Below are 19,318 nucleotides of genomic sequence, written 5' to 3' on the forward strand. Positions count from 1 at the left end.
TCTCAATCCAACTATGCTATTACCTTCTGTGCCTGGTACATACTTCACAATGCACCTTGTTAATGCACTGAAGTTGTATTTGCCTCCCTTACTAGATAGACTAATAAGGTAAATGAAAAGTTGGCCTGTGTCCCTAATGTCGGGTTCCATGTGGGACATTAGGGATTTAAGAGTAACTTTAATAATTAAAAAAAAAAAAAAAAAGGAATCTACAAACTGGAGAACTTATTAGGGAGATATGAGAGTGCCAAGGATTAACCAATCCTTAGAATAACGCAGCTCATGAGACATCTGTGCCCTTTTTAAAAGGATTTACTTGGTGCTGTCAGTGGCAGAGTTCTTCTGCCTCTGCTTCATTGACACACTACCACACTGGCTTTCATTTGTTCCTTCTCTTTTATTCAAATGCTAAAACATAGTCCCAAGATACAAATTGTAGTTATAATCAGTTATGTTTGATTTAAAAACATCAATTATACTTTGTTAACAATTTCTAAAACCAAATGTATGTTGTTGTGACTAAAATGTCACCCAGTCCATTTCTGGAGGATTACCCTTAAAATACTTAGAAGCTATTCCAATGTTTACTTTACAAAAAGGAAAATGATGATGCTTTAAGAGAAAGATAATGAATAAGAGTTAAAATATGAAAGACTTCCTGAAAATAACTATTACTAAGGAGACTAAGTAAGGCTATGTGTTTCTCTTCCAAACTATAGCAACCAGGCTTAAATAGCCTGCAAAAGTGCATTTCTTGTCCTACCCCAGTCATTAATAAGATGCCTCACATCACTTTTTATTATATGAAAGGCCAATTCTTCATCAGTGGGACTAGAATTTGCTAATATGTTAAGTTTCTTTTCCTAAGAAAAAGGAGATAAGGAAAACTCAAGTCTACAAACCAAAAGATGAATATACATATTTAAATATACTCTGATTTAAACAATTTCAAATGTGGCTGAACTGAATGAATTATATAGAAACTTGAATCAACATTATAGAAGGAAAGAAAAACTTAAAACACCCACATATTTCGATATTTATGGAATCAAATGATATGATTTTCATGCTTAAGTCTAAAATTCTTCCCATTTTTTAGTTTTTCTAAATCCAACGAATGTCAGTAACTTATATTTTAATTATTCACATTCATTTCTGAGAGCAAAATACTTCTTAATGTTCCAAGACAAATATCCAGCACCAAACAAAAGAAAGAATAGATAGCCATTATCTGAATATTTTTGGTAAGTGCACATTAGGATTCAACATATGGCTGTACCATGACTGATACTGCATGTATTTATAGAATTACATATAGTCTTTTCCTGAAGATTTAAGCCAGACTTCAAGTCAATCTGCTCACTCATGGTAATGAAATGGATCAAAGATGGCAAATAAATCAGCCAAGGCAGTAAGGGAATGGCTTTTCTTAAGATACCAGCTGGGAAGTTAATTTTATGCAGAGAAGACAAAGAATACAGGTAAATAATCAAAATGTGGTTCTTCAGGGTATTTTTTTTCATGGAATTTTTAATTACTTGGAAACTACCTGTTCTAATTTTTTAAATGCATACAATTCTAATGTTTTCAGGAAACAAGTGTGGGTGGAAAAAAGGTTAAGCTAAAGAATGGTATCTTGATCTTTTTTCGAAGAATTTATTTTCCCATTTGTAGAGTAACATTATTTTAAAATCCAGTTACTGCAACACCTGCATTGCTGAAAAGAATTCCAAAGACTATTGTTAAAGTATATTTTAAAAAAACAGAACCAAGATAATATACATTTTATCTCTGAACATTGTGTCATTTAAAGTCCACATAATGTCCTCTGTATAAATCAATGTGATGTTACAATAATATACATGATCTGATTCTTAATCATCTTAAAGGCTCCTGATCATGTATGATATCCAAGATAGATCCAATGCCTTTAATGTCAGACTGTAGAGACAGTCACAATCCTAAACAAAAGAAGGAAAGCTTTTTATATACAGAAATCTGACGGCTTAGCTGTTTGCAGCATCTGCTTGGCGAGGCCATCCTTCTTCTTCAACTCCAGAGTCATACTCCTCTTCAGAGGATTCTTTTGTTGGAGCCCTGCAATGAAAAGCCATCAGTTGATTGTTTTGTGTTTTTAGTTTTTATGGGTTTTTTTTTCCCAAATAAAAATTGAGGGCAAACAAGATTTTTAGACTCAAAAAAACAGAAAATTTTTGAGCACTTTTCTATTAGGATTTACTGGTGAAAATGAAAAGTATTTACAATACAATCAAGAATTACATGTTACTTTCCAATATTTTCTCTAACAGATTACTGAAATAAATGGATAAAGATGCTTTAATTGTGAAGGCCTAAAAATCCATTTCTCCAGGAAATACAGTAGAATTTGGTATTTCAATTCAAGCTTTTTTCTTTTTTCCCTTTTAAGGTGAATAATTTAATGGTTTTTAGTATAGCTACAAAGTTGTGAAACCATCATCACAATCAAATTTTAGAAGACTCATCACAGTTTGCTGTTTCAGCTTCCTCTTCTCTGCCCCCAACTCTCCTGTTAGTTGTGAAGCAGTGTCCTGGTCTGCTACACCCCAAAGCAGGTCGCCAAGGTAGCTCTAGACTCCCTCTCAGTTGTTTTAGTAAGAGCTAAGCTTTATCTGTCTACCCTATTGGCCATGTTCCGCCCTGCTACCCAAGTTCCTGACATTTAGCACATGGCTACAGAAAGAAACTGCTTCTGATCAAATCTGACTTGACTTAAATTGGGTATATTTATGATTCACACCACCACAATTCCTTTTAAAGTCACATGTTAATCTCATTTAAACAATAAAAATAAAAGATTGTCTCTTTGAAGTAACTGAAGTTGTTTAAAACCAATCGACTGCCTCGAAAGTTATCTTGGAAAACAAGTGAACATAAATATTACATATCTTGAGACCAAGTTAAAACAAACCTAATTTTTGTGTAGTAACATTAATGCCAAGTACAGCATAATAAATATTTGTGGAATAGATCAGGGGTTGGCCAACTATAGGCTGCATGACAAATCCAACCCACTGCCTGTTTTTGTAAATAAAGTTTTACTGGAAGGAACACAGCCACGCTCATTCATTTATATATTATCTATGGCTGCTTTCATACTACAAGGGCAGTGCTGAGTAGTGCAATATAGACTGTATGGCCCTTAGACATTTATTATCTGGATCTTTGCAAGAAAGTTTGCTGACCCCTGGAATTGATAAAACAGTGAAAGATGTATTTCATTTGTCAACTGATATGATACCATGAAAAAAAATTTATGTCAACAAAGTTTTGGTCATGTGAAAGATATGAAACAAGTCAGACACAATTAGAAAATTGCAGCAAAGTTCATTTTAATCTCCTCACTTAGATTACTTTCAAAATGTCTCTTTTGATATTTCTTTTTAAGGAGAAAAAAGCATAAGCAAGGGAAGCATATGTGGCTCAAGCAGTTGGGCACTGTCCACATGGGAGTTTCTGGGTTTGGTTCCCGGTGCCTCCTAGAGAGGACCAGCAAGTCGGTGAGCTGACGCAACAAGCTGATGCAACGAGATGACACAATAAGGAAACACAATGAGAAACACAACAAGTGGGAGTATAGGTGATGCAAGTCACTGGATGCCTCCCTCCCACATGGGAGGTCCTGGGTTTGGTTCCCAATACCCCTAAAAAGAAGACGAGCACACAACGAACAGACACAGACAGTTGATAGCGAATGCAAACAATGAAGTAGGGGTGGGGGGAAATAAATAAGTCTTAAAAAAAAAAGTACAAGCAAGTTTTGATCATTTTTCAAAAAGACTCATAAACTACTACTATCTTATAAACCCAAAGTGGAAGATTTTTCCACAGAACATTTATGGGATTATCACTTCCTTAATAAATATGTGTCCCTATGCAATTTTTATGACAAACAAAAATAAACCAAAGCAATAAGATCAGTTCTGGCTTGACAATATAATTTACCGGATATATCCTGGTTCCTTTTTTCCTTCTACTACTTCTTTGTCAACCTCCACACATACAATGTCAGAATTAGGGACTTCAAACATTGGTTCTAGTAACAGCTTTTCCTAAAGAGATAAAACGTGATGAATTACATGGACATCTGAGGAAACACACAAAATTCTTGTATTCTTAGGCCACCAACTGAATTCATTCACTCAACAGTATTACTGAGTCCCTATTATGCACCAAGAACTGAAACATGCTAAAAAAGTTAATGTAAGAGTTTTTCTATTCTTTATATTAAAACAGCTCATAAATTCAGAGAGAAGTACCATTCGTTCTTCTGCCTACTTTGGTAAACATGCATACTCATCAGACTCAGATCTGTTTCTCAGAAGCTTCACTTGGCTTACTATATTACTGAAGAAGGCAACTGGTAATCCTCACTTTTAAAAAATGGTTCAGTCCTATATCACCTCTGCCAAGCTCTTGAATTTTGAAATATAACCTCAAATAAGCATCTGTCTTAAGTGCCTCAATAGGTCTAGATTTATTACCTGAAGAAAGCTAGCTTTGTCTTGAGATAGGGGGCTGGGATATATTCCATTCCAAGGAAAACACTGGCTGGAGTACCTCAAACTTCCTAAAAATGTCAACCACCTCATTTACTCTTCTAGTTTACATGTTTATAAATCTGCCCTTTATCAGTAACACCTGAAGTCCAGGCCCTCATCAGAGAGTATAACCTCCAACTGTTTGTGATGCAGGTATAGTTCCAATTAAAAATCCCACTGAGGTAAGAAGTGATATTTAAGTGAAATCCTTAAAAGGGAGTAGGAGCAAGCACTTATTTGGGGAGCAGGAGGAGAAGAAGTAACCCATTGTACAGCCAGAACTGGGGAGAAGGGGAGAGAACACTAAAGAAGCAAGCAGGTATGGCAGGAAAATAGTCTGGGTCCCAATGATCTATAACAAAATAAAAAATAGTGAGTTCATAGCATGCTGAAGAATTTAAGGATACAGTGACTTAATTACAAACAAACAAGAATGGGGATTTCAATGGGCCTAAGAAGGGGCTCTGCAGCTTAGTCAAAAGACCCATACAGAATTTTCAGAAATTCTCTTTTCCATGATCCTGATTTTCTCTATTTCATTAATTATATTATTAGATTTCCTTTGTTGTAAGCATCTTAAAGTTTCTTTTTAGAAACAAAATATAAAATGACTATGACCAAAATACCAATAACAAAAAACAAAACAAAACACCAAACCTCAGGCCAATTTTCTGGATAAATTTCCAAAAGAAAAACTTGGAGGCTTAATATTCCCATAATTCAGATCAGGAAATAATCTACTTTTTGTATAATAACAACTTACCATTATAGACCGAAGGCCTCTTGCACCTGTTTTTCGTTCTAGTGCCAATTTGGCTATAGCTTTCAAAGCATCCTCAGTAACATTCAGTTCACACTGAAAATACATCCAAAAGAAAGGAGAACTTAGATAGTCTTGGTATTTTTCTAATATAACTATATGGTATTTAATCTATTAACTAATACTAACTATTACTGCTCTTCTTAGAATCAAAGAATTTTAGAACTAAAAGGGACCAATGCCCTGGGTTGACAAATAAGGAAGTTCCAAGCAGATTCAGGGTCAGACAGAGGGTCAGAATCTATATATCTTAACTGAACCTATCCCCTATTCAGACATAGTTATCACTTTCCTCCTAGAAAACCTTCTCTGCATCCTTATAATTATATTTTAAAGAGTGTTACTAAGACTGTTATCCTATAGGACAAAAGTAAAACTTCAGAAAAGTCCCTCTAAATTGTGAAAAATTTCAAAATGGTAGAGTTCAAATTATTAAGAATTTTATATAAGAATTTTATATATATATATATATATTTACATATATATATGTAAAATACTTTGGAACACCAGAAGTCACAAGATCCTAGCATTAAACAACTTTTGGTGTTAATTACTGCCCCCAGAAAGTATAAAATTTAAATGAGCTAATTATCTTTCACGGTGTTTTAGAACCTTGTTTAAAGAAGCACTTGTTTTTATCAACCTGAATCTAGTTTGTTTTTAGTTTGAAGGTTTTATAGATTAACATGGACTTCCCAAGACTTTGTTCAACATTAATTGAACCCTCTATGCTTTATTAGAGACTAAATGAATTAGACACCATCTCTTGCCTTCAAGGGCTTACATTACAGTCTATCAGGTGGTGACAGATTAGCAAAAGAGTATTTACAGCACAGTTTATGCCCATGATGCTAAGAAAGCATCAAAGTGAGGGTACCTAAGTAAGACTAGAGAATCACTGAAAGATTTTAAGCAGGGAAGAAACAGAATTAGCTTTGTGTTTATTCCTTCAATAAATACTTAACTCTTATCTGCTGAGCACTATGCTCAGTAATTTAAAAATGATCCATTCTGTAAGTGAAGATGATATTCTGGTGATGGTGATCAGAGATACACTTAAGGCAGGGGACTAATTAGTAACCAAATACATAGGTCAAGATGAATGATAAAGGGTTTTGACTTAAGGCAGAGGCAGTGCCTTCAGAGACACTAAGTTCATAAAATGAGAAACATTTAATATCTGATTGGACGTACAGTTTAGAGTGATCTACAGGTGTCTTGTTGCAGAGAAGTAGATGCAGGAGCTAATAAAACTTTACTTAGACAAAAGTATATAAAAGTATACATAGTATGTCTCAACAAAAAAATTGAGAATATCAAGGCAGAAAGTTGTCTGTGTGTCTAGCTTGGAGCAGGTGGGGTTTAGGCTGCTGGCATCACTTTTCTCTATATATGTCTCTGGGCTTTATGCTACAATGACCAGTTTAATTAAGAAGAAATAAAACCAACTCCTAAGTGTTCTAATTTAACACAATGTGCCTTCCCTGATTCTTAGATCCAAAATTAGTGGGGAATAGGCTAGTATTCTAGAGAAAGAGAATTGCTTTATAATTTGTTAAGCTAATTTACGCAGTTTCAATAGCAAGAAAAACATAATTTAAATGTAAAAAATAAAAATCTAACCTTATCCATGCTGAATAAGGCCTGGTACTGAGGAATAACAGCATTACGTGGCTCAGTTAGTATTTGTACAAGTGTTTTCTCATCTAGGCTATGCAAAGGAACTACCACAGGCAACCGTCCCACAAACTCAGGAATCATGCCAAATTCAATGAGATCTCTGGCTTCCACATGACGTAATAATCGATCTTTTTCTTCAATGTCTTGATGGGTATTTGATTCTCCACTTCGATTGGCAAGATCTGCAGCAGCTGCAGCCCTTCTGCCTTTTCCTAAATTAGATGGTGTTCCAAATCCAAGATACTGCCAAAGAAACAATGGATATTAAACTAGAATGAAATTGCAGGTAGTTATTCAAACAACGTAAAATGCAGATAGTATGCAAATAAAACTAAAAATGTGATAAACTTGGAAATACTACATATTTAGAAAAGATGCAGTTTCAGATGTTCTACCAGCAAGTTAAGAAACCTGACAGGGGAAACAGATGTGGCTCAAGCGGTTGAGCACCTGCTTTCCACATGGGAGGTCTGGGGTTCAGTTCCAGTACCTTCTAAAAAAAACAAACAACAATCAAAACAAACAAAAAAACCAACTCAGGGGAGCTGATGTGGCTCAATGGTTAAGAGCAGGCTTCCCACATATGAGGTCTGTGTTTGATCCTTGACCCCTGGTACTATCCCTCCGACCCCTCAAGAAAGAAACTTAACAGATTTTTCCTAAAAAGAAGTTATGAATATGACCCAGCAATCCTACTTCTAGGTATATACCTAAAAGTATTCAAAGGAGGAACTCAAACAGGTATTTGTACACCAATATACATAGCAACATTATTCACAATAGTCAAAAAGTGGAAGCAACCCAAGCATCCATCAACAGATAAATATATAAACAAAATGTGATATATATATACAATGGAATATATTCAGCATAAAAAGTACTAAAGTTCTGATACATGCTACAACATAGATAAGCCTTGAAGACATCATGCTGAGTCAAATAAGCTAGACAAAAAGAACAGATATTGTATGATTCCACTTATATGAAATAACTAGAATATGCAAATTCATTAAAACAAAGTAAAGTAAGGTTGAGGGAGATGGGGTAAGGGAGGAGGAGGAATGGGGAGTTAATACATAACAGAGCAGGGTCTCTGTGTGAAGTGATGGTCATGGATGGTGACGGTGGCACCACAACATTATGAATGTGATTAATGCCACTGAATTTTATGCTTGGGTTGGCTGAAATAGGAAACCTTGTGTTACATATATGTTACCACAATTTTAAAAAAGAGACTAAAAGAGACAAGGACAATTAAATGCAATACATGATCCTAGACTGGATCAAATAAGGGAGGAGAAAATACCCAAAAGGGGATTATTGGAACAAATAAAAACATTGGAATATAGATTTACGCTTTATATCAATGTTAAATTTTTTGAACTTGATAATTGTAATTAATGCAGTTACATAAGTAATTATCTTTATTCTTAGGAAATACACATAGAAGTATTAAATGGTAAAAGAGCATCATGTATGCAACCTACTGTTTAGAAGGAAGATCTATATAGATCACTAAATAAATATATTGCCAGATAGATAAAATGAAAGATAGCAAATGTAGTAAAATGTTAAAAGTTGGTAAATATGGCTGTCTAGGTAGTAGGTATATTGGAGTTTTCTATTATTTTTGCTTTCCTGTAAGTTTGAAATTATTTCAATATAGAAGTTAAACTGAAATTTTCACACATAGCCTGACTAAAATAGGAAAATCCTAGTAGTATTAATGAAGTACATTCCTTAGCTGGAGAAATATACTAGAAAAGTCATTTCCAAGCAAAGAATAATAATTAACAGTTCAAAAGACAAGGGGGAAGTGGATATACCTCAAGCGATTACGCCCCTGCCTACCACATGGGAGGCCTGGGTTCAGTTGCCAGTGCCTCCTAAAGAAGACGAGCAAGACAGTGAGCTGACATGATGGGCTGATGTGACAGGCTGGCATGGCGAACTGACACAACAAGATGACACAACAAGACGCACAGAGGAAAAACATAATAGAGATACAACAAAGCAGGGAGCAGAGGTGGCTCAAGTGATTAGGTGCCTCCCTCCCACATGGGAGGTGCCAGGTTTGATTCCCAGTGCCTCCTAAAAAGAGAAGACCAGCATATAACAAACAGACACAGCAAATGCAAGTGAGGAGGTGGGGAAAAATAAATAAATCTTTAAAACAAACAAACCAATGACAAGGAATTTCTAATTAGAAGAACATACTCTTATTTGGCATATTAGTCTTTTCTAAGACAAGGAGAAGAGCATTTGAAGGACAAAAGAAAATATATTTTAGCTCATAAACTGAACCAATGGGAATAACTTAATTATGAAGGATAAAAGAGCAGAAGTTTATTTTCACATTTTGTTTTACCATTGGTTTACCTGATTCATTAAGCAGCCATCTCAATCTGTGGACTACAGAGAGTATGGATAAATTTACATATGCCATGAAGGATTCGGAAAATTGTAAAACCTTTTAATTTTAATATTACCAAAATACTTTTGAGGGAAAGGTCCTGATCACACCTGCATTTCTTTTAGATACATTGTAATAAGATCAATTTTCAAAACCTAATATGTAATATGTAATTCATTAGCCAAGATGTAAAATTATAAAATATTTTAAGAAATCATTCCTTATCTCAAATTGCTAAAAAAAAAAAATCACATAGGCTTTCTAACTTAATGAAAATATGTTTTAAAACTGGAATCTGTTACAGAATAGACCACCAAAAAATATATACTCATGACTACACTACATCATCTTCCACTTTCTAACAAGAAACTGAATTCTTCCCAATTTTTATTATAAATAATAATCACTACTGTCATTTATCAGGCACTAAATATGTGCTACAGGGAAGCAGATGTGGCTCAACTGATAGCGTGTCTGCCTACCATATGGGAGGTTCAGGGTTCAATCCCCAGGGCCTCCTGACCGGTGTGGTAAGCTGACAGTGCTGCCCCCTACATGGGGGCGCCCCACACGCAAGGAGTGCGCCCCGCAAGGAGAGCGCCCCGCAAGGAGAGCCACCTCGTGTGAAAAAAGCACAGCCTACCCAGGAGTGGCGGCACGCACACAGAGAGTTGATGCAGCAAGACGATACAACTAAAAAGAGATGCAGTTTCCCGGTGCCACCTGATAATACAACTGGACACAGAACACACAGTGAATGGACAGAGAGAGCAGACAACAGGGGGGAAGGGGAAATAAATAAATAAAATAAATCTTTTAAAAAAAGAGTGTGAACTACAGGACTGCTGTACTACATCTATGTGGTGCAGCAGTGCTCCAAAATGTGTTCACTGAGTGTGATGAGTATGCCACAATGATGGAGGAGGTTGTTGGTGTGGGAGGAGTGGGGTGGGGAGGTGGGGGATATATGGGAACCTCTTATGTTTTTCACGCTTTTTAAATGTTTTTTAATGTAACGTTCTTTGTGATCTATTAACTTGAATTTAAGAAGTGTAAAGAAAAAATAAAGGAACAGCCAGAAGAATAAACAAATATGTGCTAGATCACTGTACTAAGTATTTTACAGGGGTATCTCATGTGATCTTTCCAACACCTCTATGAAGTAGGTTCTATTATCATTCAAATTTTACAAATAAAGAGAACAGGCCTAGAGAAGTTAAGATGTGTTAAATAACAAAGTCAGAATTCAAAATCAGATCTGTTTGCCTTCAGAACTGAGAACTTAACCACTATTACTAACCAACTCTCAAAGAATGAATTTTAGTAAAAGTAGGTAAGAACTATAAAGGCAAGTTCCTTAGAATGCAGACTGAGGTTGCAGGGTTTATCTAAAAGATGAACTGTGAAAATGGAGATAATAATTTTGTAATACTGTAAAGTGAAATAATGCCTATGGAACAAGCAGCCTTATAAGGAAATTATCCATAAGTTTCTCAAGTCCCTGCCAAACATGCTACTAAAATCCTGGTTTGCAGTTGCATAAATCAATCCATGAGTTAGATAATTTAAATTTTAGAAAGAACATATAAGGATGGCATCAAATAAGAACACTAACTTTGCTGCAGAAGGTTGGGTATCTAAGGAATATGAATCTTGCTTCAATCAACAAAAAAGAGCTATATTCTAGGAAATACAAAGTTTAATTTTGACATGTTATACAGCCTTTGTCAAAAGTACAAGAAAAACACATATTTGAGAAAATGGCCCAAATAAAAAATCTATTCCTTCCATTCTCTAAGCTGTGTACCTGGCAATTAGTGCATCAGAAAGCAAATTACCTTTCATTCAATAATTTAAACATTTACTAAGCATTTATTTTTGTGCCAGGCACCATATTAAACACCAAGGATACAAGTTTGAAAACAGCCTCTACCCTAAAGAGGCTTATTTAGAGGGAAAACACAGGGCATTAAAGTATCATAGGTGCAGTGACAGATGACTGGACAGGGCACCATGACAGTGGAAAGGAGGGAAAGATCTACGTACTAGGGATGGAGAGTAGGGAGGCGACTAAGAAAGGATTTATAGAAGAACTGACTTAATATTTAACGTCTGAGTCTTAAAAGATGAACAGGTTATCTGCCAATTGGACTGTGGTAGGGGAGACTGTGAGCAAAGGTAGTAAGAATAAAACTTAGGACTAAAAGCAGTTTCATGTAGTTGGAATACAAATTTATTACTTAATATCATACCCCTGGCTTTCAATGAGGGTTGATAAAAGCAACAGACACATGGATACCTTTAATCATCTATTAAAATCCCTGTCTTTTATATCCCTTTTTTAGAAAGATCCATGTGACAAAGTTCTCTTTAAATTTACTGCTCTCTTTAAATTTACTGCCAGGAAACTTTCTCTCTCCCGAAGACCATATATACCTTCTCTTTCAGGCAAGTTTCAAGAACTACGTATCATGATTTTCCCCTATTTTTTACTAAGACGTTAAAAACTAAATAGAGTGATTTAATCTCCGCTAAATCAAACTGTGACCGAAATCATCTTTCTACATATTTCTGATCTTTTTCTTTTCTTTTCTAGTTTTGGTCTTTTTTGAACATTACTTTTTACCATTCTGTTCTACCAGTTTCCAGCTTCAAATCTTTCTTAGATGCATTCATTATAAATAAAAATCAGAAACATGGTCCTTTGTCTTTGGTTTCAGAATTTCAAATGTAAGGTTATCCCTCTTTCTTTCATATGTGCATTCACCCACATATACACACACGAATGAAATAATAAAAGTAGCAGCATTATCTATTTTTATTACAACTAAACTTGTTACTTAAGTGAATTCAAGACAAAGAAGATATTTAGATATCTTCTAGTTTATTACTCTGAAATTTTTTTAAAAAATCACTAGGAGTATACTTCTCATGAACAATAAGAAAATTCAACTCTAAAAATCTACAACTGGCAGCCAGCTAGATGTGAGAAACTGTTCATTCTCTGTAACTTTAAATGTTTCATATCCTGCTAGTAACCCTTAAGAAAAACTTACCTTTTCATTTTTCCTCCTACTGATGATTCTGTCTAAACCATTGAAAGCACCAGATGCAACAAAAAGAATGTTTGTAGTATCAACTTGTACTGTTTCTCCACGAAGCTTGCGGGAATTCTTTTCTGGAACATTGACTATGGTACCTTCCAGTAGTTTTAATAAACCCTAAATAAAGAATAAATGAATTATAGCATCATCATGTAAGGGCATTGATAATATTTTAGATAATGGGATTCAATGGGAAAAATAACATATGGTTATGGTCAATGAGCACAACTAAAGAAAACGCTCATATTTCTACAACTAAAATGAAGATGTAATGTACTTATCACATTACTAATCTATAAATCTGGAATGGTCACAGGATTCTGATGCACTGTAACTCAGGGAACAGTCAACCTGAGAGGTTTTTTCCTGATGGTAAAGACATTCATAAATCTTTAACGACTTTGAAAGACATTCCCATGGTGGGAACATTCAAAATTTTAAAATAGCTGAAGATTTGTCATTCACATAAATTAAAATTCTACTCTATTCCTAGTATTAAATTTTGAGAACACCAGTATTTTGAGATGCTGTATAAAAAAAATTATCCAGCACATTTTATAAGTGTGATCATATACCTCTATCTAGCTCAGTCAAAGAAACTGAAGCAGTTTTCCTCATCCTTTAGTCTATGTCATAATTAGTTGGCCAATACATTACTTTGACCAAATATGACTCTGCAGAAATGAAACACTATACCTATCTTCTAACTAAGTGGAAGGAATGAGAAACATGTACATAATTCATTCATTTCCAACTAAACCAGAAATTCCTTCAAGAGTTCTCTAGAAGTATAACTGGGCCTTTAAGGAAGAAAAACAACAAGGACTAAATTTCTTCTTTTCTGTTCCTCAAAATATTTTTAATTTTCTAAGAAGGTAATTTGATATTTAAAATAGCCAACAAGTTTCTTCTAGGATCTGAACACTTTAAAATGGCATGTGAGTTTGGGGTGAGAGAAATAAAACAAAATCTAATCGAATGTGAAACCAAACGTACAATATTTGGGAGGTTGATGTATTCCCTTCCTTTTAGTGGGCTTGAACAAAATATTCAACTGCTTACTTGCTGAACGCCTTCTCCACCTACATCCCGTAACTGATGAATGCCTGGCACACTGCCAATCTTATCTACTTCATCCAGAAAGACAATTCCTATAATTTAAGGAGGATTCTATTTATAATGTGAAAAAGATATATACAAGATAACCTCATCCTTAAAAGTCTAGGTAGCCAGAAAGCAACGTTACACAATGTTTCATACTAAACATATGCAATGGCTTTATATTATTAAAATACCCCACTATTAATCCCATTCATTGCTTTTTGCAAATGTTTTAGAATTTACTTTATAGAATATTACTTGGGAATGATAACCAAATCTCTTTGATAGTAGTTATCTACCCAACTAATGTTTTCAGGTTATTTTTGAAAGCTAGAGACAGAGATAAAGTGTAGAAGCAGGTATAGTATATACAGTGTTGGCACTAGCAAACACTTTTGCTTACTTTCCCACCTATCTTCTTGTTTTAAAGGAATTTGAACAGGAAGCTGTCAAACTCTTTGTATAAACAAAGACAGATGATAGATGAGGAAAGGAGAAATGCAGCATTTATGGCATCCTATGGACCAATAGGCTAAACTGTTTCTATACTTATCCTTCTCTCTCCTGCCCTTGGCCCTGACCTGCCCTAACCCCAGAATTAGAAGACTGGAGGGGAGTCAGAAGAAAAACAATGATAGTATTAAGTACCTAAAAGAATAGTAATTTGGTCTGCTTTCATCCTAGCTGACATTTTAGTGACAACGCAACAAAGCAAGCTTCATATGTTAGAAAGTAAGTAACTTAAGTACTTTTATATAATATTCAGAATTTTAGCCCTTGATTCAAAATAAGAATATTATCTCTTAATATTAGACTGCTTCCCCAACAGACTATACTTGGGAACAGATAAACTATGCTGAGAACATACCTTGTTGTGCTTTTTCTACATTATAATTGGCATCTTGGAGCAGTTTGGCAATCACAGATTCAATATCTTCACCTACATATCCAGCCTGAGTCAAGGTTGTACAATCACAGATAGCAAAAGGGACATCAAGGCATTTAGCTAGAGTTTGCGCCAGCAAGGTTTTACCTACAAATAAAAACAATAACTAAAATTTTACTAAAAATAGGTTGGCACACAATTTTTCCACAAAAATGCAAAATAAATTAAATGTAGAGTGGTATTTAATAAAAGTTGCTAACTATTTTGACATCTTTTCTTTACTATTACTGAGATCTTGTTATGAGCTATTTTTATTATTCATGCTAAGCTGTTAAGGATTGACCTAAGGGCAATACCAATGCCTTAAATTCAGCTTGAAAGCTTATGCAGGAACACTGGTACCATAACCACAAGATTGGCCTTAGATTTTCTTCTAAAAAGCCAGAATCCCCCAATCACAAGAACATAAGGTACAGACTTATGAGTACTAAGTTTTCCCAGGAAGTAATTTACCTGACCCAGTTGGTCCAAGCAGCAAAATATTACTTTTTTCAAGTTTTATGTCATCATGAGAAGAATCCAGTACTTCACCTCCTCGTTTTTCCTGAGGTATTTGCTGATTTACCTGTTGCTGCATTGATGCTCCTAAAGCATTACCATGTGGACTAATTCCAGCAATCTGAAGCAATTCTGAAAATATGCCAAAGGGATTACTACAGCTTCATTTGAATTCACTTGAAAAAATACCCAATGAAACCCTACATCTAAAACCAAAAACCTATTATAAAACTAAATATTTTGACATTCTGTCTTACCTAAACAGAAAACTTAAATTATCTAGTGACAAAATGTACAACATGCAATGATTATACAGGGAACTTCAGACAAAGGAAATAGATTCTTTCCACCCTCTCTATTTATGTAAAAGTGTAAAAAGAATGTCCTTTTATGTAAGGAAAGGCAGTAAATAGAAGAAGAGCATGAGGAGTCTGAAAGCTTTAGCTCTGGTCCTTCCTTTGTCTCAGTAGTTTTATGATCTTAGGCAAGTCGTATAAACTTCGTGTTTGTTTACTAATCTATAAAATAGCTATTAACATCTGTCTTACCAATTTCAAGTACATGGTTAGAAGATATAAGGATAAAATGCAATTCATTTGAGATACTTCAAAAGAAAAAAATGTATTATTATTTTATTTGTTTCACTATAAATGAAAAGGACTGTAAAGAAAGGGGAAAACACAGAACTGAGATTTTGGGAACTCAGGTTCAGTCATAGTTCTGTCATGGCATAGTTGTGTGAGCATGGCATGTGATTTAACTTCCCTGGGTCTGATTCCTTTCCTGTGAAGTAAAAACACTGAAATGGATGACCCTACAGTCTCTTCCACATCTAAAAAATGTTTGTGTGTGTCTACCAGAAAAAACAAATATGGTACATCTCCCTATCTTTGGTCCTACATGAATCTCTGATTTTATAGGATCTCAACTGGCTTGGTCTAGTCCCTCTAGTAGATAGGATTTGATACTACTGGCAAAGTATTGGTTTACCAGCTTGGTCCTTACAAGTACTCATGTTCTCTCCTATCTTAGAAAAAGAATCCAAGTAATATTTTCAGATTATCCAGATCTGTAAATATACAGATTGCATCTGGTTCTGAGCATCTGAGATATATGCCATCCTATCATACTTGCTTATATTTCTGGACTTATTATTTTTAGGTTGTTTCTGATAAATGAGTTAAGAATATCAATACTTTGCAAGGCATTATTATTTTAACCAAACCAATAGAATAATAATTAAGCAGACATAACAATTCTTATGGTCTTATTCCATCTGGCTGTCCCTTTCTTAGGGTTGTACTTAAGGTAAAGGGTTTCCTATTTATCAAAAACAAAAGCTTTCAAGAAACATTTGAATTCAATTTAATTTTGCTACACTTGAGGGTTAATGATCAGTGAATAATTCACAATGCTATGCTTATTATCCACAATATGCTTCACTAAAATTCACAGCAAGCAAGAAAGTGCAGTCTCCTATGAATTCACAGTTGGTTAGCTAGTTATCACTAGCAAAGTTTTTCTTTATGTCAGCAAAATCTAGTTAGGAATTGTGACCATATAGGAAGGGGCTTGGTTCAAGCTTAGCTCTATTCAAATGGAAAAAAATGACTTGGGGAATAATTTGAACAAAATTACAGTGGCCTCTCACACTACATGTATTTAACTAAATAGCAGATTAAGATTATTCTCTCATTCTATTTTATGAGTATATGTCCCAGAGTAAACTTGATATGTCTCTCCTATTTTTTTCAGTTAGTCTCTGTTTCTGCATATCTCACTGTAAAGCACCTTTTTACAATGAGAAGGACTACGAGAGAACAGGTTAGCATGGTGGTCAGGTACATGGAGCTCACCAGCTGTGTAGCCCTGAGCAAATTACTTAAAATTTCTGTGTTTCAGTTCTCTCATCTGTAAAATGGAGTGAAAATAACAGTTCCTCTTTCACAGGGTTTGGGAAATATTAAATGAATTAATATATTAAAAATGCTTGGAACAGTGCTTGGTAATAGTTCTACAAGTGCCACAGCAGAATTTGCTATTATTACTGCTATTTTTCTAGTGTTCAATTATTCATACAGCATAACCCTTAAATGCAAGCCAACTATCTGACATGGTGCTTCATCTAAGAAATAACATTGTTACGACAGAGGAAAAAACCACTTATATCATTCTTACTAATAGCAAGTCTAACGTGACTTCCAAAGAGATTTCCAAGAATAATTTTGATTATATATGATTTTGTCATAATGGCCTAACCTTAGAAACTAAAACCCTACCTAGGAGAAAATTAATTGTTTGTGACAATAAATTCTTATTTAAGCATTCAAAATATTTACTTCCAAGCTAATCAATATAATTACAAATTACTTTCAACCTAAGTTTAAAAATATTGTTACTTGTTAACATTTAAATTATTCTAAATCATTACAAATATTACACATTTCTTTCAAAATATTCACTACCGACTTTTTTCTTTTCTAATTCATACAAGTTTCACCAATAATCAGCCTAAATTTATGAGTAGTGCATTTACTGTATATTTGATTATATTTCTGGATAATAAAATGTAAACTAAACATGTACTTAAAGTTTATTATTTAGATCTTACATTCTTATATATAACTAATTTTACTGCATTTATGCATTTAATTTTACTATGCATAGTACTGAATTCCCATACAATTTAAAAATAACTAGAGATATTTTATTACATGGGATAAATCTCATGTCAGAGTTATATTCTCAACGCTCATTTTTTAGTCATTTTTAAAAATACAACTCCTGTTAATAAGTAGGTCTATATCTATAGAGAAACACCATACATAATACTCTATATTTCTCTATGTAATCTTTCCAAACTTATATATACTGTGTATGATAAACATTTAGACAATATATATCATTCTTGGTAATATACATGCAAAAACATGTCTACCATTACTACTGCTGACATACTTCACTGAGGTCAATCTCAAAAAGAATGAGGGAGGGCGGATGTAGCTCAATGGTTGAGTGCCTGCTTCTCACATATGAGGTCTCAGGTTCAATCCCCAGTACCTCCTAAAATAATAAAAATAAAATAAAAAAATAGAAAAAGAATGAGGAGGACCAAGGAGAGGTCACTTACTTGTAAATCTGTATTCATCCTCCCGTCTTCTTATTTCCAACTCTAACAGAGAAGATGAAAATGGCAACATGAAAATATTACATATCTAAATAGTTGGAGAGAATAAACAAGGAGTAACTTCCTGTCCTTTGCAAATATATTAAAGGGATGTATTCATTAGCTATTTTTTCAGCTTTTCATATTATGTAAGAATCTATTGCTTCACTTTTTCTATATATTCTTTTAAAAAGCTCAATGTTGGCTGTGCAGTTGCTAATATTCACCTTGTTGAATACAAATTTATCTATTTTAAGAAAACAGCAATAATTTAACTTCAATAAAATAAGAGTTAAAACTCTTCACACCAGGGAAGCAGACTTGGCCCAGTGGTTAGGGCGTCCATCTACCACATGGGAGGTCCATGGTTCAAACCCCGGGCCTCCTTGACCCATGTGGAGCTGGCCCATGTGCAGTGCTGATGTGCGCAAAAGAGTGCCCTGCCACGCAGGGGTGTCCCCCGTGTAGGGGAGCCCCACATGCAAGGAGTACGCCCCGTAAGGAGAGCCACCCAGCGTGAAAGAAAGTGCAGCCTGCCTAAGAATGGTGCCACCCATACGGAGAGCTGACACAAGATGACACAACAAAAAGAAACACAGATTCCTGTGCCACTGACAACAGAAGCGGACAAAGAAGACAACGAAGAAGACGCAGCAAATAGACACAGAGAACAGACAACCGGGGTGGGGCGGGGGAAGGGGAGAGAAATAAATAAATAAATAAATCTTCTAAAAAACAAAAAATAAAAAAACCCTTCACACCATAAATACCATATAAGCATTTGCTCTTCTAATACCTAGAGTAAACAGATTTGCTGACAGGATGAATCAGAAAAAAATTATTTTGTTTCATGAATTCACAGTGCTTTTTGGACCTTATAGAAATGTAGATTCTGTCCTCCATTAGTTATTATGACTACCCTTTCTAAAAATAAAGTAATTGATACACTACATAACCATTTTGTAGTAAGGTCAAAAAATGTCTTCATTGAAATTAATTATTAATAGATA

At 34.5% G+C, this 19,318-nt stretch overlaps 1 protein-coding gene across 2 annotated transcripts in view; it reads right to left on the reverse strand.

The window, feature by feature from the left end:
- Positions 1 to 377: 377 nt before the first annotated feature.
- The window catches only part of CLPX (caseinolytic mitochondrial matrix peptidase chaperone subunit X), a 41,700-nt gene continuing 22,759 nt past the window's right edge, over positions 378 to 19,318 (reverse strand). For both annotated transcript variants that reach the window (XM_058294353.1, XM_058294352.1), the window contains 9 exons: positions 18,273 to 18,314; positions 15,098 to 15,274; positions 14,567 to 14,731; positions 13,660 to 13,748; positions 12,550 to 12,714; positions 7,024 to 7,323; positions 5,344 to 5,436; positions 3,985 to 4,091; positions 378 to 2,097 (listed from right to left, as the gene is read on the reverse strand). In XM_058294353.1, coding sequence (XP_058150336.1) covers positions 2,007 to 2,097; positions 3,985 to 4,091; positions 5,344 to 5,436; positions 7,024 to 7,323; positions 12,550 to 12,714; positions 13,660 to 13,748; positions 14,567 to 14,731; positions 15,098 to 15,274; positions 18,273 to 18,314 — 1,229 coding nt within the window. In that variant the 3' untranslated portion in view covers positions 378 to 2,006. The remainder of the gene's footprint in view (positions 2,098 to 3,984; positions 4,092 to 5,343; positions 5,437 to 7,023; positions 7,324 to 12,549; positions 12,715 to 13,659; positions 13,749 to 14,566; positions 14,732 to 15,097; positions 15,275 to 18,272; positions 18,315 to 19,318) is intronic.

Source organism: Dasypus novemcinctus, chromosome 3 (genome assembly GCF_030445035.2).
Source record: "Dasypus novemcinctus isolate mDasNov1 chromosome 3, mDasNov1.1.hap2, whole genome shotgun sequence".
Lineage (NCBI taxonomy): Eukaryota > Metazoa > Chordata > Mammalia > Cingulata > Dasypodidae > Dasypus > Dasypus novemcinctus.